Below are 27,456 nucleotides of genomic sequence, written 5' to 3' on the forward strand. Positions count from 1 at the left end.
TCAAAACACCATTAAAGATAAGCTCAGAAAAAATTAAAGGAAGTGTTTCCAAAAAAAAAAGGTAAGCTCAGAATGTTTAGTATGGCCTTCCCTGGTGGCGCAGTGGTTGAGAGTCCGCCTGCCGATGCAGGGGACGCGGGTTCGTGCCCCGGTCCGGGAAGATCCCAAGTGCCGCAGAGCGGCTGGGCCCGTGAGCCATGGCCGCTGAGTCTGCGCGTCCGGAGCCTGCGCTCCGCGGTGGGAGAGGCCACAACGGTGAGAGGCCCGCGTACCGCAAAATAAAAATAATTTAAAAAAAAAAAGAATGTTTAGTATGATCAGTTGATAGGGACCCTTGTTACTTCTCAAAAAAGTACTGGTCACTTAATATAATAATATAAACAGGGATAAATCTTTTGGAAGTTTCCCACATCTCAGAAGCCCTTCATTATAGTATTTAAGTTTGCAAATATCCAAATAACCACAATAATTGTCCCATTTCATTTCTTTTTTTAAATTTTATTGATGTATAGTTGATTTACAATGTTGTGTTAATTGCTGCTGTACAGCAGTTATCCATATATATACATTCTTTTTCATATTCTTTTCCATTATGGTTTATCACAGGATATTGAATATAGTTCCCTGGGCTCTACAGTAGGACCTTATTGCTTATCCATCCTCTATATAATAGTTTGCATCTTCTAATACCAAACTCCCAATCCATCTCTCCCCCACCCTGTCCCATTTTATTTCATTCTTGCATTTAACCAGTATTCTTTCCCAGGTAGTATGGTAGGCTGTGATGACACAGAACCAGATGAGGCTCAGCCCTAATTCTCAGGAGCTGTACCGTTGATGGAAGATGGTTTTATATGTTCTTATACACAGGAAAGAGAGTAGCATGCACATGCTTAGATGGACTTGTCTAGAACAAAAATGGGAGGACATAGACTCAATATAAAGAGTAGTTATTTTTATACCATATGATATCACTTATATGTGGAATCTAAAATATGACACAAATGAACTTATCTATGAAACAGACTCACAGACCTAGAGAACAGACTTGTGGTTGCCAAGGGAGAGGGGGGTGGGGGAGGGAAGGACTGAGAGTTTGGGGTTAGCAGATGTAAACTATTATATATAGGATGTAAAAACGACAAGGTCCTACTGTAGAGCACGGGGTACTATATTCACTATCCTGTGATAAACCATAATGGAAGAGAATATTTTAAAAAGAATGTGTATATGTGTCTAACTGAGTCACTTTGCTGTACAGCAGAAATTAACACAGCATTGTAAATCAACTACACTTCCATTTTAAAAAATAAAATTAAAATTAAAAGATCTAAGAATAAATCCCCCAAAAAAAGAGTGATTACTTTTAAGTAGTGGGAGTGTCTCTCGTTGTTTTCCTTCATGCTTGAGCACATGTGTTTTTCTAGCCTTGTATTTTTGTTCTTGTGTTTGTTTTCTTCATGTGTTTTGTGCATTGAGCCCAGGTTACTTTTGCAGTTTGGGGAGGGAAAATGTGGTAATTGCAAAGAAAGAGGCATGACCAATAGTATGAAACACTGCAGAGAGGCCAAATGAGAGTGGAGAGTAAATAGGAAAAAGTCCGCAGGCAGCCTGGGTCACGCAGTTGTCCTGTAACAGATGCGCCAGAAGAGAAATGGAAGTGAGTTGAGTGGAAAGAAGGCAAGAGAATCAAAGCCGCCCACTTATTACAGAAGCAGGACCAAAAAGAGAAGCAGAAAGAACAGGATGGAGCGAGCGATGAAAAATCAACCAAGACTATTGTAAAGATCGAGGAGCCTGAGTGGGGCTGCTGCTGACGGGGAAGGGAAGAGAGGGACGCTGCTATAAGAGAGAGGTGCATAACTGAGGGAGCGAGGTGCCTGTGAGGACGCGGGCCTGGATCCAGCGGATAAAAGAATGGACCAGTTTAGGCGGAAGCCAGGATACCTCTTTCTCTAAAACAAGAGGACAGTGAATGCGGAGTTCAGATGGCAATATATTTTGAAGTGATGGAATCCGCACCTGGACATCTTCATTTTGTCCTCCACTGAAAGGGAGAGTGTGGGTGGTGGGACAGGGGCTTTCGAGGGAGGCGAAATCAAAGGGAAATTGGAGGAGAGGACTCAGAGGGGCCGAAAGCCGGGTGTGCTAGAGGATGCTCCTGGGAAATTGACCTTTCCTTTTCCCAGCTTCCAGGAAAAGACTCGGGACTGTTTCCAGGCAACGGACCTGGCTCCCAACCAGTTTCTCCACAGTACTCAGGTGACAGAGGGGCGCCCGAGGGATCCACAGATCCCCACAAGATTAGCTATGGCTTCCCAAACCTGGCGGGATCATCTACGCCTGCGCATCCCTAAGAGGGACTCTGGGGCTGAGTGTCACACTCTGGGATGATTCTGAGCTACTTCCGGCTTTAGGCGTTGGCGTCTATAGATTTCATCGCCATGGGATTTAAAGAAAAGCTACACCCTCTCACCAGGCCTCTTGGCATCTCTCAGTCAACCTCATCTCCAGCTCCTGGGACAAGCGGGAGCAGAGCTGTCCAGAGTGTCCACAGCAGAACATGTCATGCTGCAGCTGGAGCTGGAGTTTTCTCCCAGCACCGTCTTCCCATCCCTCCCAGGCACGCCGCTCCCACTCCCAGGATTCACTGACATGATGCTGCTAAAAATCGTACAGTACAAAGGACCTCAGAAGGTCAGTCATGCCAAGGGTGAGAAACCCTGCTTTGAAGAGTCCCTCCTCTTAAAGGACCCTTTAAAACTTTGCTAAAATCCAGTTAAGGGTTATTTATAATTTGAGGTTTAGGGCTGAGACTAATGAAAGAAAATACCAGACAAGAGGGTGAGGAACGGTAGCGTTTCTATATTTCCACCAGATGGCGCCAAAACACAAGTCAAAAATCCCACCTCCAGCCTCCATTTCAGAATCCGCTTTCTCTCCATGGTCAGCTCTCTGGAGTAACGATGTCCATCCTTTCCAAAAGGACTGTTACTTTTTAAGTGCTTGGTTTTCCTCACCATTAATATTTTCATGCAAGTGAATTACAATGAAAGATGTTGAAAACTCTGCCTGGAAGATGAAAGAAACTGGGCCACCTCCTCAATCAGCTATGGAATTTCCCTTCCCTGTAGCAACCAGGGTGTGGGACAGTCAGCTAGCTTCTCGCCTTCTTCTTGAGCTCGCTCTTAGCTGGGTGCCTGGCCAGCAGACAGTGCCAAGATTCCTTTACCCTTAGGATGGCTGAGTGATGAAGTTCTGGCCATCGGCGGGATTTGAGCAGAAGTGTTGTAGGAAACTTAGTAGTTAACGCAGTGGTTCTCAACTGCTGTGGTGCGGACGGAATGTGGTGCGGACGTGATGTCAACCGCCTGGGGCGGGGGGGGGGTCCCTTTTGCCCCCAGGGGACATTTGGCAATGTCTGGGGACATTTTGGGCTGTCAAAATTGGGGGATGTTGCTACTGGCATCTAGGGGGTAGAAGCCAGGAATGCTGCTAAATATCCTACAACACCCAAGAGAGCTCCCAGAACACAGAATTATCCAGCCTCAAATGTGAATTCTGCCAAGGTGGAGAAACCGTACCTTAGACGGAAGTGGCATGCCCTGGATGGCTTCACCTTTCTCCCTTCCCACCAGCTAGAAGGTGCAGTGGGGCACCAGCTTGGACCATGTGTGCCAAGGCATCAAACCAGGGAGTCTGGACCTACAAGGTAGGTGGAATTTGAGCCCCCGGCCTGGTGGGTCTCCCTTTCGACTCTGAACACCTTACACCCAGAGAGAGAGAACATATACACACACTCATAGTACTATTGTATATAAATCATAGTACTCCAGTAACTACTCGACCTGAAACACATCCACTCCAGGCCTGCTTTGTTCTGCTTTTACCAGGGGCCCCCTAAGCTCTTTCTCCCTGGTATCTTACCCCTCTTCTCTCTTCCCTTCCTCCCCTGATGTGGTTTCTGCCCTCTGGCAAAGACTCTACCAAGACCCAATTGATTTATCATCCTCAATCCATCCCTGACTGCTCCTAGAAGATACCACACTCCTGCTATGCCCCCACCCTTCTATCCACAAATATCTTAGTTCCTCCCACATCCACTGTCTGGAGGACGAATCTTGTCTAAAATAACCACCCTCAATATAAACACACTTTCTGGCCCTTACCCTGCTATATTTTCTGCAAAGAGCTTACCATGGTGTACAATGATGTTATTTATCGTCTGCACTCTACTCAGTGGTGCTCATTTTAAGAGGTTAAAAACTGTCTTGTTTACCACCATATATCCAGTAAATGGAATACCGCTGTCCAGTAGACATATATAATTATATATTGCATGCCCCATATAGAATGCTGAATATTCTAGTAGCCACATTAATAAAGTAAAAAGACAAAGATGAAATTAATTTTAATCTTATATTTTACTTAACCTAAACAGTCCTTCCCTAGCATGTTGTTACTATTTTAAAATGAGGTATCTCACATTCATTTTTTCAAACGAATTCTGCTATAGCTGCTGTGTAATTCACCCTTCCAGCCCACCTCAGTTCAGACTACATCTCAAGCTCTCAACAGCCACGTATGGCAAGTGGCTGCAATGGACAATACAAATATGGAATAATACTTGACACACAGTAGGCATCCAGTACTAATGTGTTAATATTCTTCTATAGTATTTGATTCTTCTTGAATATAGGAATAACATGGTAATAATGTTCACACCATTGATAAAGTCTAATTGAGTTAGCCATTTACTCTTAGTAGGCATTTAAGTTGTTTGCACTTTCCACTTTTTGAAATAATTCTGCAATGAGCATCCGGTTTACGGCTGTTTTTCCTTGGAATAAATTCTCGGAAGTGAACATTCTAGTACAGAAATATGCCCCCTTTTAGGGCTCTTCGCGCAATTTGCCAAATTACCCCAGAAAGGATTATGCCACTTAGGCTTTGAGTGATTTATGCTCGGTTATTATTGCTCCTCTGCGATGCTAACAGAACAGGTATTGCTGATAATGATTGTGATGATTTAAAAAATGTTAATTAATAGGCACCAATTTTTGTCAGCTATCACGCACCAGGCCCTGTGCACCAGGTATTTCTCACCTCTTCGGGGCGAGAACCCGAGGCTTAGGGAGGTTAATAAACTAAGCGCTAGAATCGCACTCAAACTCAGATCTGGGTGACTATTTTCAAAGCCTGGGCCACGACCACCCTCCGTTTTAGTTTTTAAAAAAAAGGAAGGCTAACTAAACACAAGGGAACGGAAGTGAGAAAGTTCAGAGCGAAGAGTTAAATGCCAAGGAACTGCAGCGGAGGCGGAAACCGTGCAGAAACGACCGTCGTCTTCCCGACCCGCCGCCCAACCCCGACGCACAGGAGTAAACACCCGCCCCGCGCCCCGAGTGCCGCGATCCGGTCACTACACCCTGCACCGGCCGTCCCCACGCTCCGCCCCAAGAGGCGGAGCCCCCATTTTCGCGCCACTCCCCCTGCGTGGTGCGGAACGCGGCGAGGACGTGACGTCAACCGAGGGGAGGGCGGGACTTCCTTCGCGTCATGGCCACGTGACCCGCACCGGCCGCTCACGTCTAATCGCCCCGGCAACAACTTCTCCCACGCACCAAGTCTCCTGTTTCCCACCGGAAATAGGTCCCTGCTCGCCCACCGCCCAGGATTCGCAGGCTACGCGCCCTCGAGGTGACTCCGGGGGTGGCTGGGTTTCATTTGGGGAGTGAAGGAGGCCCCTGGAGGCCCCTGAGCCTGGCTGCCCCTGAGCCTGACTTTCTCTGAGGCCGGGAGGGCAGAGGGCTTGCCTGTCACGTTATCGTCGTAATTATCAGCATCCCGCTCATTGTGAGAGGGAACTGGTTCCAGAGCCCCTCGGCTCTGCCGTGCGCCAGAATCACTGGATGGCTTTTATATGCCCGGGCCTCCATCCCAGACCAGTTAAATTCGAATTTCTAGAAGTGGGGCCCCGGCATCGGTATTTTTATGAAAGCACCCCATTGTGAATCTGATGTGTCAGGTAACACTATGTCAAGCTAGGTCTGGAAGGTGAATTCGGACTTTGCCCATCCAGCCGAGAATCACAACAGATCACCCAGGTCAGCCTCATCCTCAGAGGGAAGTCTAGGATATTGGCCCGTCTATTCAAAAATGGGGGTTTTCTTTTCCTCTCTTTTCCCTCGCGCGTTGACCTCTGTGGGAGGTCAGAGGTTTTGATGGCAGTTATCTGGAGAACATTTGGCACCTGCGGTCTTCTCTGCGCTTTACGTGTGGAGGTGGAGAATGTCTTTTCCCCTCCGTTCTTCCTCAGTAGTTAAGTGACGTTGCACCAGTGGCCAACGAAGTACCTTTTAGCTCTGAAACGCTGAGAGTCCCTTAGTACAGACCAGGTGGTTCTGAACAATTTTATTCTTCTCAGGAATGATTTTTAAAGTTGTTTCACAGGCTAGATTCTGTATTCAGCTCTTTTGCACCTTAAGTCAGAACAACATTACTTGAAAGTTTAGACTGAAGATTAATAACACAAATAACACTTCTGGAATTACTCTCAGAGTTCCCATGAATTATGGGGTGGGGGTAACCTTTACACGTACAGTTTTTACTAATATAGTTTATAGGAGTAACAGCCCCTTTGGGATGGCAATGTGAACAAAAACCGTATATTTTCGAAGACTGTTAGCTAGTAACTTTGGGTAGGCATAACTGAAGGCAAGTTCACAGTAAGGTGTACAGATTTCCTCTGAGTATTCGTTGTTGTGCTGGGAAAGGATATAAACTAAAGCTCCAGAGAGAATTTTCATTCTAAAAGTGTTTTACAGAGGGTGAAGGATTATTTTCGTTTTTAGGGTGCAACATTTAAGGATAGGGTGAAATGAGAAGGATAGGGAGGAAAACTGAACAAGTAAGTATAGAGTAGAGGTTGGAGAATTCACAGAATAGACGCGGAACTCTTGAAACTTCCTTCCGCATTCGCGGATACGTAGGGCCGACTATACCACGCCATTTTATCTAATGGACTTGAGCATCCGCGGATTTTGGTCTCTTGCGGGGGGAGGTCCTGCAACCAATTCCCCACGAACACCGAGGGACGTCTGTACTTCTCTACAATAGGAAATCCAGCTATAGAACAGTGTAAAAAAGTGAACAGGGGAAAAAAGAGCATAACTTGTAGATCAAAGGTCAGATGATTTGAAAATATCTTTGAAAACATATTAATGTATTTAGATATCTACTTTCCGTAAAGATGTGGAGCTTTATAGCCAGTTATTTGAGTTACTAGCTACTCAGTGATTTTAGGGAGGGTAGAGGTTGGAGGAGAGTGTTAACAGGAAATGGCGATCCCAACAGCATCCAAGGGCAGGAAATATTAGCTATGATTTTTTTATGCTGGAAGGAAAAAAGGAAATTTAAAAGGAACAGATGGCAGAGTCCAGGCCTGCAAGTAATTGATTAAATGCCCAAATGAGAGGGGCATAGTGAGTGCCGTTTAAATGCAGAAAAGAGAGATTAACGTGAAATTACTCTGTATGTGTTTATGGAAGGAAAACTTGAAATAAGGCTTCTGACATCCAATGGTGACTTTAACCACTTTAAACCAGTCGTGGTTTATGCTCTTAACTTGTATTACCTACCTGTCCAACCCTTATTCCTTCATGGTCACACTGGGTTTTGCTGTTTGAAGAATATACTTGCAGTGAAGGGAACTTATTTGTTTCCTCTTTTGCGTTGTATTCTGTCCTTGTCGGTTACCCCAATTTTCAGCTTTCACATTGCCTGTTGTGTTCAAGAGTCAGGGGGTAACCTTGTTTTGGGGCTGTACTCATATTTCACTTCTGATTCTTATGTTAGTCACATGGGGATTTGGTGAACTTGCAAATAAATCCATTCCCAAATCCATCACCCTTGCTGACAAATTAAACAGTGCCGTTCTATGGGTAGAAAATGGTTTGTACGAAAAAGAATTGTTAACTACATCCTTTCCACCTTCCTCCTTCCCCATGCTGTGCCTTCATTGTGACATTGCTTCTTATTGCAACAGCTAGAAGAGTAAATTGGGGCTTGGGGTCGAGAGAATGAAAGGGAAATGAAACTCAGGTTTGAGGCTCCCTCACCCATCAGTTTTAACTGTTATAGGTGGACAGAGACAGGCCTTCTAAACACAGTAGCTTGTGTGCTTGTCGGAGGCCTGTGTCTGGAGGAAAGATGGAGCTTGGACTGCTGAGGGTGGGAAAAGGCCGTTCAGACTTGAGCCATCTCTGATGTCCGAATCACTAAGCCAGGACCACGCCAAGCCACAGGAGGGAGCCTCTGAGGGCAGCAAGCCAGATGAACTTGCCAGCCTCAGGTCGAAGCTGGGGGTGATGGCAAGAAGCAGTGCTCTCCAAAAAACCTCATTTTCTCATTTGTCTTAGTTGAGGAAGTTCCTACCAGTGTGTGCGTTTATTGGGAGACATCTTCTCTAATAGGGTTATTACCGCATATACCGAGATTCCGTAGAACTGCATAGGACTCAATGTATGTAATTCAGATTTCTCACCATACCGTCATTTATTTTGAGCCATCTCCAGCAGACCCCGTTCCTTCTACCTTGAAACTGTGTATACTGAAGGCCTAATTAGATCCCCCCAATTCTCTGGTCGGCTCAGAGAACCAAATTAGGGAGAGCCTTATGGGAAAGTTGCGTATCTTATTTAATGACCAACGTTGAATGTGTTTCTATGCAAAAATCAAAGCCGATACATTTTCATGTATTTAATTTTCAGAATTCTAGTGGAAAAGGAGGATAGAGAGGAAAATCCAGTTACAGAGGATACATTATCATTTCGAAGGAAATTTGTGTTTTATTTATCTGGTTGCTGTGATGCATCCTAGATCCTATATTTATTATAAGCATGTAAATAGGCAGTAAAAAGAATTTGTACAAGGAATTCCTTGGTTGTCCAATGGTTAGGACTCCGTGCTTCCACTGTCCAGGGCACAGGTTCAGTCCCTGGTTGGGGAACTAAGATCCCACAAGCTGTGCAGCTCGGCCAAAAAAAAAAAAAAAATTGTACAATGTCACTACCTTTCAGCAAAGCCGCATTCCTTATTGGTGGAAATGTTTAATGACTCAATGGAAATAGTCACATTTTATCCATTGAAAACCACAAAGCTCATGTCTGTTGTTGTTCCTGTATATTTATGCATTTAAAAATGTGTCTCCCAGGATAAGCAGAGTCATTGAAGAATGAGTGCAGTTTTTAAGAAAGGCTATACGGAAAAATATATCATTCAAGACTCAGAGGCACTGCCTTTTGCCTGTGGGCCTCAGCAGTGTTTCGTGAATGACCTCAACGCTGTTTTTTTCCTTCCTCTTCTGGTGACTGAGAACAGTGAATTCGGTCTCTGTACTTGCCCAGGCTCAGCTGGGCAGCGACTATCGTGCCATTGTCCTCCCTGGGGACGGCTGCCCAGTTGGTAGTGCCGTGAATCCCGGGCCTTCCCTGACATTGACCCTTTCTTTTCTTTCAGCTCCACCATCCCATTAGGAGAAAAGTTGCTGCGCAGTCACGGAGCCAGGTGCCAGAAAAGAGTAGGAGACACTCTGGGGAGGTGAGGAATGAAAGATAAAATTAAAAACCATTGAAAGGGCAACTCAATCTGCTGCTACCTTAAGCTTTCTTTTCTTTGAGCTGGTGGTGGTGTGTGACAGTACTGCTGTAGTGTCTAGAATTATTCTAACGTTGGCTTTTCAGAAGCCCAGGCATTTTTACTAGGTCCTTAAGTGCCTTTGTGGAACCCAGCTTTGAAAAGCTAACAGGGCCCATTCTTTTTTTTTTTTTGCGGTACGCGGGCCTCTCACTGTTGTGGCCTCTCCCATTGCGGAGCACAGGCTCCGGACACGCAGGCGCAGCGGTCACGGCTCACGGGCCCAGCCGCTCCGCGGCACGTGGGATCCTCCCGGACCGGGGCACGAACCCGCGTCCCCCGCATTGGCAGGCGGATTCTCAACCACTGCGCCACCAGGGAAGCCCTAACAGGGCTCATTCTTAGAGTAGGGTCTCTCCTTCCCTTAGGTGCTAAGTGATGCGGCCAGCCGGGAAGGATATGGATTCCTTCTTCCCGGGAATAAACACTCGGAGCTCTCTCCTGCTTCCCACTTCCTGCTTCCCGTCCTTGTTGGGTTCCTGCCTAGCCCGGGCCAGCTAGTAGAATCTCCATCAGAAATCATGGCACTACATATGCTTTCTAAGCCCTGTTGATTGATCCTGTTTTGCAGGAGTTAGGGTGGGGTGTTTTTTGGTTTTTGTTTTTCTTAATTAAGTCTTTACATGTCTATGGAGCTCTTTAAGAAATGGTCCCATTTGCTTATTTAGTCACAGAGAGGATTCTTCTGTCCCCAGTATTAGGAACTGGTCACCAAATTGCTGTTGGTCATAATCACAGTTTTCTTGCTTCCACTAGTCTTATTCTGAGCCTAATAACTCATGAGACGGGTGAGAATCTCAAAGTTCCTCCACTGATTTCCAAGTGCAAAGCGAGGAACAATTAGGATGCTCAACGTACTGAGGGTGGAGTCTAGGGGGCCTCGTAATGGATTAACATAAAGCAGGGGTGGGCAAGTGATGGCCCACGGCTAAGAATGATGTTTACATTTTTAAAGGGTTGTTTTTTAAATTTTATAAAAAAGAGGACGGCTGTGTAACAGTATATGTGACACACAAGCCCAGAATATTTACTATTTGGCCCTTTAGAGAAAAGAATTTGCTGATATAAAATACCAACAGTAATATGGGAAATAGTGAGCTCATAATAAAGTTCTATGCAAGCTGCTCTTTCTTTAGATGTGTTTTTCTATATTTTTTCTTCTTTGATTTGAGAGAGACTGATTAATTTGTCATTCATTCTCAGGAATATTTTGTTCAACTTGAAGAAAATTTTATTTTATTATTTTTATTGACGTATAGTTGATTTACAATATTGTATTAGTTTCAAGTGTACAGCAAAATGATTCAGTTATATATTCTTTTTCAGATTCTTTTCCCTTATAGGTTATTACAAAATACTGAGTAGAGTTCCCTGTGCTCTACAGTAGGTCCTTGTTGGTTACCTATTTTATATATAGTAGTGTGTATATGCTAATCCCAACCTCCTAGTGTATCCCTCCCCCCCTTCCCTCTTTGGTAACCTTAAATTCGTTTTCTGTCTGTGGATCTCCTTCTGTTTTGTATATAAGTTCATTTATTATATCATTTTTTTTTAGATTCCACACAGAAGCGATACTCTTTTTAATTGAGTATCTACAGGATTTTAGGAATCTTAAAAATACTTAAAATGTAAAAGGATATGATACTTAGGTTTTGGAATTTGGGGAGGGAAAATAATAAATCCAAGGGTGAAATGAGCAGCAGATTGAACGTAGAGCCTGAGGACTCTAAACGTGCTATAAGATGGCAGCAGATTTGATTATAAGTGTCCCAGTGGCCAAAGCAATGAGGAAAGCGTAATCAGAAGAAAATCGATGACAGAGGTGCCTGTGTTCCATGATTAATGTAAATTCATCTTTCCTTAACGGCCTGGGTCTTAAAAGAGGTCAGCATCTCGGCAGATGACTTGATAATGCTTTGTAGGTAGTCAGCAGCCTGTGCTGAATCTGAACGGCTTCTGGTCCAAATGCTGGGACTGCCTTTCTTCCGTCATCTCAGCTCCTATAGTCCTGGCTGCTTTCTTGCAAAAGTGCCCAGAGTGCCTTTCCTGATTTCTGAGCAGTGGCACATGGCAGCCCTTGTATCAAGTTATTTGTTGAATCAAAGGCATAAGTAAGTAACCACTCCTCAAATTAGCACTCCCATCCCTTTTTTTTTTTTTAAACATCTTTATTGGAGTATAACTTTTACAATGGTGTGTTAGTTTCTGCCCACCCCTTTTTAATCGCAGCCATTGGCATTTGAACAGCCTGGGGCACTCGTTTAATTACACTTGAACCTCTTAAACAGTTGTTTACTCTACCACGCATGCCTAACTTCTAGCTCTGCAGAAGGGAGCCTCTCATAAGCCATCTTGTGCATTTTCAGAATACTGGTACTTCTGCTTCTAAAGCCAGGCTGGATTTTCCCAATTATAAATAAAAACAGGATCGTCTGAGGTCTGCAGTAGTGTTCAATCACAATAATATTTATTACATATCTGAAGCTCTCAGACCTCCCAATTCGAGATGATTAACATTTACATTGATCTGGTTCTAAGTACGTATTTTATAAGGCATAGAAGTCTGGATTCAAAACTCTTAATTTCCCTAAGATGCGCAGATGTCTCACAGGCTTTTAAAATTTAATTCCTATGCTAATTGTTAATCTCCAAAACAAATTTGATTAAGATACACATGGCGTTCACTTTAATGTCATTTTGTGCTTCAGGCACTCAGAAAGCTGTTCAGATTTCAGTGGTAGACGTGTAAAACCTGGCTGGGGTGACTTAGCCGCTTAAAGGCTGCACCTTACACTTTAGGCCTCAAGTGTATACTGATTTCTACTGTAATTTCTTTTGTGTTGGTTTTACTTCTGTAGGTGGTTAGCCCCTTAGTTGTATTGGATGTTTTTATGTGTATTTTTCTTTGGTACCTATAAAGCACATAGCAGTTAGCCAGGTTTTCAGATAATTGTTTATGTTTTAAGCCTTTAAATTATAGTTGTAAAGTAATGTGAACAATAAGTTACACTTGTATTTTCACCGTACTTGTTAGCTTTCCCCCGGTTTACGTTCACTGCATGTGTGTGTGTGTGTGTGTGAATTTAGAACAAGGAACGGGAAGTGTGGGCTGTGTTTAAGATAAGTTTACAGAAGACCATGTCAGCCCTCTTGGAGATACCCTCTTTGAAAGCTTATGATATTTAAAAAGAATGTGAATCGTGCTCTTTAGGCTAAATCTTAAAACATGTGGTCAATTTAACATCTCAGTGTTCCGCATTAACCATAGCAAAACATCTGGTGGAGATTACAAAATAAGTTTATTTCTTAAGGCTTGGAGATTTTAAAGTTCTACCCTATAATAAAGTAAAGTAGGAAAAATAGGACTCTTTCGGTATCTGATTTCCAGAGTTTCAAAACCCAAGGACCTGTTTGCTCAGCATCACATTGTGTTAAGGGTTTTGTCTCATAGATGCTTAAATTCTCATGCATTTTAGGCTATTGCTTTTGTTTAACTTTTCCTTAAAGTACATTCTGGTGTCGGCTGGCACTTGAGCATCTCTGAACCCTTGAACAGAAGGGAAAAAAATTGAAGTGTGTTTTAAATATGTTGTAAAAGGTGCAGATGCAGATTAAACTTTACCTTGAGGTGTTTCCTGACATATCAATAAATCACAAGAGGTAGATAGCACGGAAGAGAGTAAATCCTGGCAGAGCAAGGCCGTTGGGCAGAGGTATTCTACGCGGTCACTCGGTGGAGTCTCCAAGTGACCAGTTTCTCCTCCCGCAGAGACGCAGCATGGGTAGGCAGGGAGAGTGTAGTGTCACACGCTGGCTGAAAGATGCTTTCTGCAGTCAAAACCAAAGCAAGGTGCGTTTGGGGAGCTTAAAGCCCAGGGTACAACCCAGCCGAGAGAGTTGTTTTATTTAGAGAGGCTTCTCCGAGTCCCAGGCCTGCAGCAAGACCCAACAAAGGTTTTCAGTGAGTTGGCAAGATGTATTCTATTCTACTCAGGCCTCTGGGAGATCCAGGGTTAATTTACTTTATTTTTTTTATGAACTTTTAAAAAATATATACATTTATTTATTCCTTTATTTATTTTTTGGCTGCAGTGGGTCTTTGTTGCTAGGCGTGGGCTTTCTCTAGTTGCGGCGAGTGGGGGCTACTCTTCTTGCGGTGTGCGGGCTTCTCATTGCCGTGGCTTCTCTTGTTGCAGAGCACGGGCTCTAGGCACTCAGGCTTCAGTAGTTGTGGCTCGCGGGCTCTAGAGCGCAGGCTCAGTAGTTGTGGTGCACGGGCTTAGTTGCTCCGCGGCACGTGGGATCTTCCCGGACCAGGGCTCGAACCCGTGTCCCCTGCATCGGCAGGCGGATTCTTAACCACTGCGCCACCAGGGAAGCCCTCCAGGGTTAATTTAAATAGGCGTTGGTATGAACTATGGGTTAGTAAATAAAGTAATAGTTGTACACTTTTAGTTCGTGTTCTTTGTATTATTTTTTACATACGTATGTCTAGCTATTTATGTGGTTACTCTCGTGGACTTCACTTTCAATAGGGAAACAAGTACTATACTTGAACAATGCAGTGTCCTTTGAGCCACTGAATCACACCGAAGGGGGTCCCTCCTTCTCAGACCACTAGCCCAGGTGTCGGTCCTGTCGTGGTGTGTTGCGTGAAGATCAGGCGCCGCCCCTGGGGAGAGGGGCCTCTGAGGAGCTGCTATGCAGACCGCAAAATAGCTACGAATATCACACCCCTGGACTGAGCAGATGTCTGCACTGTGCTTGTTCTTTCCTAGTTTCGGCGCTCGTTTGGACTTTCACAATCAGAGATGGCAGCAGAGGTACGTGTTTTTTTTTTAACTGATGAGAAAAAAGGTAAGTTTTAGTCTTTTAACGTCTTGGTGTCTCATTGCATGACGGAGAAGACCAAAGAAATACAGCAGAGAACTCAAGGCAGAGCGCCACCGGCTGTGTTGCTCGTCATCTTTCGTCCCAGGCACTGAGGAGTGGGCCGCCAGCACGTGTTTAGGGGGCAGAGAGGGAGGGGCCCGAGAGCATGAGGCTCACCCGTTCATGTGGTTCTTGGCGGGCGTTTCTAACTTGCAATTAGTCATTTAATCACAGTGGGTAGAAAGGCCCAAGATGATAGACATTGGGTCCTCTTGCCCCCTGCGTCTCATCTAGAAATGATCATTATTAGCCTCTGTCCCCGCTTTATGATGGGCCGTAACCTCAGACTGATTGTCCTCTGTGTGCCTCATGCGCATGTACTTCAGAGCAAGTGTGCCCACGCCTGGTGCCCGTGGTGGGCGTGGACCTGTCTTATATTCTCCTTGGCCCCGTAGCACCCTCGTGGAGAGGAGATATTTAGTAGATACCCAGTAAACACACGGTTAGTTGATTGAACGTTTGAAGGTTTCTCTCGAGGCTGAACCACGTGGTGTCTAGCGTACATTTCTTTTTGTTTTGTAGCCGGCAGCAGCACAAGCTCTGGGGTCTTGGTCCTCTCATCCGGTCTACGCACGATACTGGCAACATTACCATCAGGCGATGGCGTGGATGCGCAGCCACCAGAATGCCTATCGGAAGGCCGTGGAATCTTTCTTCACGTCCCCGTGGTACCTTTCTGCCATGGGCCTTCCCCAGAGCGCTTATGCTAAGGAGGGCAGAAGGCCTCGGTCCTGCCACGAGCATCCCCCAGCCTCCCGGGACTCCCACCACAGTCATTCACACGCTGGCAGGCGTGGGCCATATCCACGCGGCAGAAAAGAGCCAGCTTGGCCCGCAGAGAAGGAGAAGGAGAAAGAGAGCGATTCCGACGACGGTGGCATAGAATGCGACGTGAGCAACATGGAGATCACAGAGGAGCTACGCCAGTACTTCGCCCAGACCGAGAGGCACCGGGCGGAGCGCCGTAAGTGCAGCCTGCCCCTCTCCCGCCCCTCTCCGGCCTTGCCCCGCCCCGCCCCGCCACTGGCCTTGTCCCCTGCCCACATTGATTGTTATTTATTTATGTATTTATTTATGTATTTATTTTGGCTGCCCTGGCTCTTACTTGTTGCACGCAGGGTCTTCATTTCAGCCCTCGCTGGCACGCGGGCTTCTTAGTTGCGGCACGCGTGCCGGATCTAGTTTCCCAACCAGGAATTGAACCCAGGCCCCCTGCTTCGGGAGCATGGAGTCTTACCCACTGGACCACCGGGGAAGTCCCGTCCGGCCCTCATTTATAACCTTCTACGTCCTCCCTTGGGTACAGATAATATTTCAAACCCAATCCTAAGCCTGGAAAAGCTCTGGTGATGTGGTACCTCACTTATATTAGTTTTCAGGGTTGTTCTAATATAGGACTTTTTTTTTTTAGTTCTAGAACAAAACTTATCCTAATAGTACCTCTGCCATTTACTGAATTTCAGACACTACACCAGATGGGGTGTGTGTGTGCATTCCCTAGTCTACACAACAGTCCCTCAAGGTTTTAAGCCCATTTCACATATAAGGAAAGTGAGCCTTCAGGAGCTTCATTGACTTGTTCTGTGGTATCAACTGGTAATTTGCTGTTAGGATTCAAAGCAAGGTGTGTGTGACTCCAGTTCCTGTGCTCGTTCCTCTAGCACAGACTCAGGGCTTAGCACCGCTAGTTTCCTAAAATGCTGCTGCCGCCTCACTGGTGCACAGCTCAGAGACTGCCCTGGTGTTGCAGAGCTACCGAGTCTTTTTTTTAACATCTTCATTGGAGTATAATTGCTTTACAATGGTGTGTTAGTTTCTCCTTTACAACAAAGTGAATCAGTTATACATATACATATGTTCCCATATCTCTTCCCTCTTGCATCTCCCTCCCACCCTCCCCTCTAGGTGGTCACAAAGCACAGAGGTGATCTCCCTGTGCCACGCGGCTGCTTCCCACTAGCTATCCACCCTACGTTTGGTAGTGTATATATGTCCATGCCACTCTCTCACTTCGTCACAGCTTACCCTTCCCCCTCCCCATATCCTCAAGTCCATGCTCTAGTAGGTCTGTGTCTTTATTCCCGTCTTACCCCTAGGTTCTTCATGACCTTTTTTTTTCTTAGATTCCATATATATGTGTTAGCATACGGTATTTGTTTTTCTCCTTCTGACTTACTTCACTCTGTATGACAGACTCCAGGTCTATCCACCTCATTAAAAATAACTCAGTTTCATTTCTTTTTTATGCTACCGAGTCTTAAATCTCATGCTCCCTCCAGAGTAGACACCAGTGGGAACCTGAAAAGAATAACAAAATGCCTGGTATTTACCGTCTCTGGTTTGATCCTGTGTCGTAGCTGTCTGTTCCTGGGGTTAGAGAATTGGGATAATGGTCTTAAATCTTCAGTCGGAAAGCAGGAATTTTATTTTTTTAATTTCTTACTAACTTGCCACAAAAAACTAAAACTGCTTTTTGTGCTTTCCTTACTGTTAAGATTCACCAGCCCATTTACATTTCCAGTGTCTCTAACAGACATACAAAAGCTTTTCTCCCTATTACAATATGCCATCTCAATATTGTTTTTATTGAGTTCTAATTATATATTTTGCCTAGAATTTTCTAGTAAACGGAGACATAGAAACCTGGGGATGGGTGCATTTCATTTACATCTTGGCTGATCTGTGTTTTCCTAATGCTGGGCGAGCATTTATTGATTCCGCCACTGGGTGCCAGGAACCGAGCCCTTTAGTGTCTGCCTATGATTCTTCACTACTCATTCAGTTTTACTTCCCTTCTTTTGATTGAACCTTTGACTTCTTTGAAGCATATTAGAAAGTATATGCAAAGAAGTATTTTTAAAACAGTATTTTCTATTACACATAGAATGCATGTCTTTCCTTGATCTTCGGGAATAACTTTTACCTTTTTTCAAAATACATTTGACATAACTGTTAATCTAATTTAAAAGTATGTAACAGATGAGGGAGAGTTGGCATTGGAGCATGTCCACGTGTGGTTGGAATGCTGTTTGTTACAGCTTTTGAAAAAGGAAATATGATGGAGACAGGTCTTGTTTCTGTTGTCCATACCCAAAGGCAGAAGAACATGTTTTTCCCGCCAGAGAGAGTGCCACATTTATGATAGAAGTTGTAATTAAGGGTGGGAGCAAACCCCAGCCATCTAAAAGGCCATTTTGAATGACCTGCTAAGTTAAAATAAACCTGACAGAGTTATTCAATGAAAAATAGACATGAATGACGTGAAAATAGAATAATGAAATGCATCCTTCACGTGTCAGCAGTTCAGTTACAGATGTCTGGTTAAGAACCATCCCTGTTTCTCCGTCTTGCCTTTGTCAGGTAGAATTCTAGGTAGGTTAAGAAAAAGTCATGAAAATTGCCTGTTAAGTTTTGCCTGGCACTTAATATTATTTTGAATGAATGAATGAAGTCTTTCAGTATTAATTATGAGCCTTAAATCAGAACTTTTCAAACCTTATCCCATGAAGTGCTAAACTTGCTGTAGTTCTTTGGGCCATTTTACAAAGTGAGGTGGGCATTGAATATTTTATAAACTTGAGGAACTGCATGTTTCGTTTGATATCATCCCTAAATCTGCTTAGTTTACATCAGGGCTCCAAGTCCTATTATTATCGTCATTGTTATAGGTTGAATTGTGTCTGCTAAAAAAAGATTTGTTGGAGTCCTAACCCCCACCCAGGCCTCAGGATGTGACCTTATTTGGAGAGAGGGTCTTCACAGAGGTAACAAGTTAAAATGAGATTAGGGTGGGCCCTGATCCAGTATGACTGGTGTCCTTATAAAAAGAGAAAAATTTGGAAACAGAGACAGATGCGCACCCAGGGAGAACGGCACGAGAGGACTGGAGTTCTGCTGCCACAAGCCGAGAACTGCCAGAAGCTGGGAGAAAGGCCTGGAACAGACCTTCCCTAGCGCCTCTGGACGGGCATGGCCCTGCCGACAGCTTGATCTCAGACTTCCGGCCTCCCCAGCTGTGAGACAAGGCATTTCTGTTGTTCTAAGGCACCCGGTGTGCTGCACTTTGTTACAGCAGCGCTAGGAAGCTAATACAATCACCCTGTCGGAATTTTCTTTGTTTCCAAATGCAGTCTGTGAGTGGGACGTAAAGTGAACCACACAGGTCTTGTCATTGCTGTGAAGAAAATCTGGTACATGTTTGTTTTACCATGATCTAGATAGTAAACCAACAAAAAAGGGAATTTTATGGAGACCCTTACAACCTCCATCCCTACTCACCAGTACTTATTATTGTTAGCAGAATTATACAGGGGTAGCTGTGGCAGGACCACTGGAGTTACAGGCTTCCAGCACCTACTAGCTGGAGGTTCTTATCCTGTGCACCGCTACCCTGTGCCTCAGTCTCCTCATCTGTGAAATGGGGATTCTAATGAATGGGGTGGTAACTATGAAAATTAAATGATATAAGAAAAGTTATACAGCAGTGCTCCGTACGGAAGTCAGTGCCCAAGAAGTGTTAGTTGTTATGGTTTGTTGCTAGTAACTCATCCTTTAACATGGATTATTAACCATGAACTGGTTTTACTCTGATACTGTCTTGATTAGTGCTTGATTGTTATTTTTTTTAATTGAAGTATAGTTGATTTACAATGTCATGTCAATTACTGCTGCATAGCGAAGTGACTCAGTTGTACATTTATATATTCTTTTTCATATTCTTTTCCATTACAGTTCATCACAGGATATGGAATATAGTTCCCTGTGCTACACAGTAGGACCTTGTTGTTTATCCATCCTCTGTATAAAAGCTTACATCTGCTAACCCCAGCCTCCCATTCCATCCCTCCCCCACCTCCCCTCCCTCTTGGCAACCACAAGTCTGTCCTCTATGTCCGTGAGTCTGTTTCTGTTTCATAGATAAGTTCATTTGTGTCATATTTTAGATTCCACATATAAGGGATATCATATGGTATTTGTCTTTCTCTGTCTGACTGACTTCACTTAGTATGATCATCTCTGGTTGCTGATTAGTGAGTGCTTGATTGAGATTCTGCATTTTTTTTTTTTTCTTTTGGTGGTACGCGGGCCCCTCACTGTTGTGGCCTCTCCCGTTGCGGAGCACAGGCTCCGGACGCGCAGGCTCAGCGGCCACGGCTCACGGGCCCAGCCGCTCCGCGGCATGTGGGATCTTCCCAGACCAGGGCACGAACCCGCGTCCCCTGCATCGGCAGGCGGACTCTCAACCGCTGCGCCACCAGGGAAGCCCCTGCATATTTTTAACAAAGTATTCTCTGACTTCGAAAAAAAAAAAGAAGTCATATATTTCTGCCCTAGGCAGCATTTTTCAAACTCTTCAATTGATTTAGAATATTTAAAACATAAAAGAATGAAAAGCTTTGATGTCTGTCACATTGAGCCACTAATACAATTTTGTCAAAGTAGTCATTACCACAACTTTTAGTTCTGTTTCAAGGACATTCTTGCTTGATATAAGTTTATGTAGTAAACTACACGGGCTGGGGAAGTGAACCTGCTTCCACCTTCCTCATAACAGCACTAAACGCATTGAGCTTCCGCTACTTTGTGCTTTAAAAATGTGTAATTGTAGCATAATTCAAAATTGCTTGTGCTGGGATCTCTGATAGTCTTGTGTCCTGCAGTCCGCCCTGAAAGCTTTATCAGGTCCCCGGGAGACATGGGAGTTGTCTGGCGAGGGTGAGAACAGGCTTTGGTGTCGGCATCTAATCTTCCTACGAAAGATGCGGTCTCTGTCAGAAGCAGCTGCCAGGGCCTGATGCTGCCCCACCAAAAATAATGGGCAGCGCTTCAGCAGCGCTAGGTTTTTCACCAGCACTTTCAGTGGCGTATAGGATCAGTTCGTGTTCCTTGGAGCAGTCATGAATGCTGGCATTCAGACATAAGTAATTGGAATGCCCATGGTGCTTTCCAATCCGTTACCTTCGCTAGAAATGCTCACAGAGGTCTAGTTACATACACAGTCGGGAAATGTTTGAATAAAGAGATGAGGGACCTGAGTCATGTGAATACTCGGTTGAAGTTGTTTTGCTCTTTGAGCCGCTAGAAGCTACTTATTCAATTAGGACAGATTCAGCCCTGAACATGAATCATTTAGAGAACACAGATTGTGTAAGATATTACTAGCAAGCGAAAACGTAGCTAAACTTGAAAGATTTAGCTTTTCAGGACTATTCATCTCCACAGGAATGTATACGTTATATAATCCATCATCATCTGGGTCTTATTTAATATTTTCTTGGGATAAAATCCTTTAGGCTGGACAGCGTGTTCTTGTTTGTGATTACTATTCCTCCAGACAGTCTCTAATTTCACATATTTCAGCAATAAAAACCAAAAAAAATATTAAGTAGCGTAAACAAAGAAGTCTTTTGTGCAGCGGTAACAGGCATGCTTTTGATTATGTTATATATCATCGTTTCCTAGCGAGATATTGCTGTTATTTAAAACTTCACTGGTAACATTACTTATGGGAAAGTAGATAGTTGTGAAGTTTTAAAAGGTCAGCTGTGTTGTCAGTTATTTCTTAGGAAAAATGTTTATTGTTAGGTTAAGGAAGGTATCATCTTTTAGTCATAAATAACCATCAGTTGAGACTGCGAGGTCCTCGTCCTAATACTTAGAGGGAAAATGAGTGAAAGTTCTCATTCCCCGTAGAGAAGCAGGCCCCCCGAAACAAACATTTGCCACTGTTGTCTCGGCACGAGCCAATCAGATAGTTGTCACCTGTGTTTTGGGGGTAGATGTCGGGCCCAAACAGGGACATTTCTCAAAGAGCATAAAGCCATGTGGGAAGAGAAGACAAAATCAAGTTTAAAATGATACCTACGAGAGCCACTCATGGTGTGGGCCTTGGGTAGTTTTGCAAATGAGGGGAAGAGCCAGTGGTCTCAGTGGTCAGAGGAGCCCCACGGGATGGTGGTGGAGAAACAGAGTGCACACTAGGCTTTGAGGGATGGGGGCAGTGCGGGATGAGAGGGAAAGAAAGGGCTAAGTGCACTCCCCGCCCAGCACTCAAAGCGCTGGTCTTACCAAGGGCCCAGGTGTACTTTGTAGACATTTGATGGGCGACAGCTGCTCCTTTATGTCGTGTCCACCCGAGCAGGAAGGTTTAGCCTCTAGTCTTCCTAGTGAGCCTTCAGTCAGTCTGCTGGAACCCGCCCCGCTCTCCCTCATTCCACCCTCCACAGAAAACCTAGAAGATACAAGGAAACCTACGGCCCAGTGTTTAGGGAGCTGTCTTAGTTTCGTCAATGAGATTCAAGTGTGGAGTCATACCGACTGAGCACGATTCCGCCATGTGCGTGTTTCATCTAGTCCGGATGTTCGGGGCATGGAAGCAGTCCGTGAGAAGATACGTGTGAATGGCCATAGGAAAATGGAAGGGAGGGATGGAAACGTACTTTTATTCTAAAAGTAAACATGGTGATTGCCCTCGAACTCGGGGATGACATCTGTCGTCGAGTGAGGGGTGTGGGGTGACGTTGGAAGACCCGTCAGTAATGGCCCCAGCTCTGCCGGCAAGCACCTGTGTTCTGGCTGTGTTGCTGACAAGCCAGAAACGAGGCATTCACGATATAAATCAAGTCTGTGCTTTCGCTCGGTTGTGCTGAGGTCATTAATTCTGGCAACACAGCAGAGAATATAATCAGACATGCTAATCCTAGAAAAATGGGGGGAAATCACATTCTTTAACACTCATTTGTCTTAGTGCTTTGTCCTCCAAAATGTTCTGCCTTTGAGCTAATTATGTGGGAATACTTAATGAATGTTTTCCTGCTGTGTCAGGGTCTCTGAAGTCCAAGTCACTTCCCATGATTGCTTTTTCCTTTATAGACGTTAAACCTACATTGGTAACACCATGTAAATGTATAGATTGAGGCAAAAAATATCAAGGCTATATATCCTGAACACAGATGGAGTCCAGTAGAGTTTCTCCTTAATAGTATAATACTGTTTTTCCTGTTTTAACTCTGTATGCATGTTAACCCCTAAATTAGTTTCCTAGTACCGTTGTAACAAATTACCACAAACCGTGTGGCTTAAAACTACAGAAATTTATTCTCTTACAGTTCTGCAGGCCAGAAGACCAAAATCAAGTGGTCGGCAGGGCCACGCTTCCTTCCAAGGGCTCTAGGGCCTGCCTCTTCCAGCTTCTGGCAGCTCCTGGCTTTCATTGGCTTGTGGCAGCAAGGCTGCCATCTCTGCCACCATCTTTACATGGTTTCCCCCTGTGTCTGTATGTGTCCTTTTCTGTCTCACATAAGGACACTCTCACTGGATTTAGGACCCACCCTAATCTGGAACCATCTCATCTCAATCCTTAGTTACATCCCCAAAGACCCTATTTCCAAATAAGATCACATTCTGAGGTTCTGGGTTGATGGAAATTTGCGGGGAGGCTATTCACCCCACTACAACCCTGTTTTAAAGCTGAAATTGAAAAAGATACTCTGATTTGTATTAACACAAATTGCCTTGGTCAAATATCCTACAAGAAAAAAGTGCTTGGTAACATTGAGTCCCACAGCTGTTTTGGGGAAAAATGACCGACCTCTGCCTGACAAGGCCCCTGTTCAGTTATTTCTGAAGTGTGTTGTTCGACTTCTCTGCTTCAGTCAGATGACTCTCCATCTGGCTGGCTGAGCCCTCACCTTGTTTGGACAGGAAGAAAAACTGCCGGCGATTGAGAATCCTTTCTTTCATTGGGAGACAGGAAGCAATAAACAGAACCTAGAATAAGTGGATGCCTTCACATGAGTATTGCATCCTAAGGCTTGCTTGGTCCCCTAGGTCAGTATACACTAAAGTACTTTCCCGTGCTACCTGTAGCCTCCAGCGCCCAGCTAGTCTGAGGGTATTTAGTTTTAAGCTGACTGGTTTTCAAATTTATAGTCTAATGTTAGAACTTTGTGTGTGTGTGTGTGTGTGTGTGTGTGTGTGAGTAGAGGCAAAGCAACTCGAATGTAAGGGAACAAAATCAGACCCCCAACTCAGCGGTGCCCCTTCCTTCCCCCTCCCCCAACCTCTCCGCCATGGAGACTCAAGGACCTGCGGGAGGGGGCTCTACGCAGCGCCTTTTGAGACTTGAGCATCTCTTTCTCTATCCCTGGGTTGTCATTTTTCTCCAGTAGCATCTGGAAGGAACAGCTGTTTACAAAAAAATAATGTCTGGCCTTTGAGCTTTCTCTTGACAACCTCTGAGCAGCTGCTTTGGGTCGGGCATTGTGGCCTCCCCCAGGGCTGGGGAGACAGGGTGAGTAAAGGCCACAGTGCCCTCCCCCATAGTGGACTCCCTCAGGTGGGCCGCTGGTGCCACAGGACCCGCTTCCCGTCCCTCCGATCTATGTTTGAGGGCAACTACCCGCCATGCAGGAAACCAGGAAACCTCCACACTTCTTGTGAGAGTGGGAGGGGACCGGGGTTTGGGCCTTAAATTTTCATGAGGAATCCTGGATGGGAAGGAGATAAAAATAGAGAACCGAGAGCAGAGGGCCGTGTCTTTTATTCTTTTATTCTTACACCGTATAAAGTCTCTTAAGAACTAAAACCCTGTGATGGTTGCTGTGATGAGCACATGCCGAGTGCAGACTTGGAAAACAGCACAGGCTTCAGTGACGGCCGGCCAGCTGGGGTTGCTTTGGCGTCACGTAGCATTTCACCCACAGCTGTCAATAAGAGGACAGGGCTCTTGGCGTATAAATTGTTAGACCGATTTAACGTCTGCAAGATAGTTTTTGTCAGAAGGGCAGCAGAAAGAAGCATCGTTATAACCATGTTAAGTTATAAAGAAAAGAAAAATAAAGATGTAAAAGTAAAAAGGTTAAATTCACATGTCCTAACGGAAGAGAGCAACACTTACTAGGATAGCAGAGATTCCAGGGTTTATTAAAACTTTTTAAACTGAGAGACTCATTTCGACAGGAAGTTGAACATCTGTTGTGTCACTAAATCTGTCAGTGAGAATGATGATCGTCTTGGGACAAATTCGAGGGTGAAAGGCCCGTGGTCTGGGAGCCTCTGTCGTCTACATGCAGAGGCTCTGAGGGATCGCGTGGGATCGTCTCCTCGGGGCCGAGGATTGGTAACGTGTCTCAGGTGGCAGGGGGGCTCTTCTGTCCCCGGCTCGGGTGGAGATGCCAAGCCTTTGGAGCAGTAGTCCCCAGGGGAGGAGGGGGTAGAATTCAGACACCCATGAGAATTGAACATCTTAAATCCTGAAGTTTCAGATTTGCCAGAAAGACCAAAAATGATAAATGAATGCTTGTTGACCTCCCATTCATTTGCATATCGGGCCAATATTTTGGTTTAGTTCCGCCTTTCACAGTAGGTCAATTCTGTCTTTTTCGTGGATAAGGTAACAGTTATATTGCATCTTTTGCATGACAGTCATTTGGCTTCCTCCCAGAGTACTTCCTTGTATAAAAACAAACTGCAGAAGCGACGGTGGAGGTCAGTCCCAACCTCCTAATTTTACAAATGAGAAACTCCAAATCTAGTGAGGCAAAGTGCCTTTTCTAAAATTGTAAGCAGTAAAGCTTGATATAGAGCTGGAACCTTTTATCTTCATGTCCGACGTTCTTTTCTCTGTTTGCGGGGGAACAGCATCACCACGTGTAGGGGGAAGATGGTGGCACTGACTCCAGGGGGAAAAAAATTTAAAAAATTAAAAGTATGGGCTTCCCTGGTGGCGCAGCGGTTGAGAGTCCGCCCGCCGATGCAGGGGACGCGGGTTCGTGCCCCGGTCCGGGAAGATCCCACGTGCCGCGGACCGGCTGGGCCCGTGAGCCGTGGCCGCTGAGCCTGCGCGTCCGGAGCCTGTGCTCCGCAACGGGAGAGGCCACGGCGGTGAGGCCCGCGTACCACAAAAAATAATAATAATAAAAAAATAAAAAATTAAAAGTAAACTGCAGATGTGCTAAGAGAAAAATGGTCATGTGCATTTTTAATAATGTTTCCAAGAGTATAAAACTCCTTCCCTCCAGCTCCAAGGTGCGATTTATAAAGAACGGGATTTGTGAGTGTCTATGCCTAGCCACGTAAATAGCATAGCCATGTAAATATCTTGCCAGTCACTTGATTTGCTCACTGTTGGGTTTGTTCCCTTCCATACTCAGCTTTCATTCTGCTACTTTTTTTTTAACGAAGGAAAGAATGATATATATCATTGTTTTATTCCCCTACAACCATCTTCACTCCTTAGTATTCCTCTTGCTAGCGGTGGCTACAGATGTGTGCATTCTGCTACCAGTTTCTCTGTTCTTGACAATCACAAAAATCTGTAAGTTGGCTAAATTTGACCTTATGTTTTGTTGACATTTTTATGTTGTTTCTATTTACATAAGAATACAAGTTATGATACTAGGACTTGTTACAGTAAAAATCGAGAGGGGAGAATAACCTGAGTAAATCTGTCTTCCTTTACAAGAATCCATTTAAATTCGTAGGATTAGAGCATATAACTGTCGCACGTGAAGTTTAGCCTAAGCGGACCTAGGAGGTGAAGGGGCAGGTCCCATCCCTCGGTGAGGAAGGGGCCGGCTGCTGCGGGCAACACAGCAGCAAGACGAGGTGGCCAAGGCCTCCCTGCCATCTGCAGAATTATCCTTTCTTGGCCCTTTTACCTTCGACAAGGGTTGAATCGGTTAACCTTTCCTGTGTGGTGTGATGTGCGTTCGCGGAGCACGCGGGGATCGTGATCACGGTGGAGTTCTCTAGCTGCTAGTCTTGCCCTTTTCCAGATGACCTCAAACCATACCTCTTCCAGAGAGGTGACTTTTTTCCCCACCATCTCATTTGTGGTGGGAAGGACTACTTCTTGCAACACTGGACTTTCCGGGCAGCGTTTCCTTTCCCTGCCGGCCCGGTGCAGTGTTTGAAACCACGTGAGCGCCACCAGCCATGCCCCGCTGGGCAGCTTGTGGTCAGCGGTGTAGACGAAGAGAGAGGCCCACATGGTTGCATTTCTCTCCTCTGTTTTAAGGACCCGTTGCAGAGGTTGGATAACTTGGGCTGGCACGTTTCCTGGTGGCTTGTTGCCACTTCTATTTGTAGCCCTCTGATAAGTGAGTGAGCGATACGCCTCCTAAGCCTCCTAACTAAGGAGATAACGATAATCCGGCGCAGGTCACGCAGCTGGCAGGGCGGGCGCGGGGCAGTTAGAGGGGGAGGGCGGAGGGGGCCGGGGGCCAGCCAAGATCACCAGCTCACGCGTCGCCGGCGCGCATGTCGCTTGCTTCCCAGGGCGGCAGCAGCAGCTGGACGCGGCGCGCCTGAAAGACTACGTGAACGCGGACCACGACCTGTACCGCGACACGCGCCACCGCTCCGTGCTGCCCCCGGCTGAGCAGCCCGGCGAGCGGCGCCGGGCCGAGATGCGGCGCCTGTACGGGGCCAGCGCCGCCAAGATCCAGGCCATGGAGACGGCCGTGCAGCTCAGCTTCGACAAGCACTGTGACCGCAAGCAGCCAAAGTACTGGCCAGTCATCCCGCTCAGGTTCTGAGCCGCGCCCCTTCCTCTCGCGGTCCCCCTCTCCCCCTCTCCCGTGGCTCTTCTCTGGGTTAGGTTGACTAATGAGCGCGTTCACCAAAGTCCCCTGGGGGCGGGGGTAATATCCGCCACGTGGAGGTGGGCAGGACGTGTGTCCTGCTGCCAACATGAGAGATCTTCTCTTGAGGTAAAATGAGAATTTCATATACATCCCACTGGTTTTTAATGTCAATTAGAGCGACCAGTTCATTAAAGTTCTCGCTTGGAGATACTGCCTAGTTGTTGCGTTTCTGTTTTCTTGT

General features: G+C 45.4%; 1 protein-coding gene across 1 annotated transcript; it reads left to right on the forward strand.

Annotated features, from left to right (window-relative positions):
* Nucleotides 1–5,550: 5,550 nt before the first annotated feature.
* Nucleotides 5,551–27,432, forward strand: GEMIN8 (gem nuclear organelle associated protein 8). The gene is made up of 5 exons (XM_059050887.2): nucleotides 5,551–5,700; nucleotides 9,520–9,600; nucleotides 14,475–14,519; nucleotides 15,151–15,592; nucleotides 26,908–27,432. The coding sequence occupies exons 3-5, from the start codon at nucleotides 14,508–14,510 to the stop codon at nucleotides 27,165–27,167; spliced, it is 714 nt and encodes a 237-aa protein (XP_058906870.1). The 5' UTR covers nucleotides 5,551–5,700; nucleotides 9,520–9,600; nucleotides 14,475–14,507; the 3' UTR covers nucleotides 27,168–27,432.
* Nucleotides 27,433–27,456: the final 24 nt, after the last annotated feature.

This window comes from Kogia breviceps, chromosome X (genome assembly GCF_026419965.1).
Source record: "Kogia breviceps isolate mKogBre1 chromosome X, mKogBre1 haplotype 1, whole genome shotgun sequence".
Taxonomy (NCBI): Eukaryota; Metazoa; Chordata; class Mammalia; order Artiodactyla; family Physeteridae; genus Kogia; species Kogia breviceps.

Coding starts and splice junctions, on each gene's coding strand:
- GEMIN8 (XM_059050887.2), top strand. Junction 15,593..26,907: donor GAGGCACCGGGCGGAGCGCC/GTAAGTGCAGCC, acceptor CTTGCTTCCCAG/GGCGGCAGCAGCAGCTGGAC.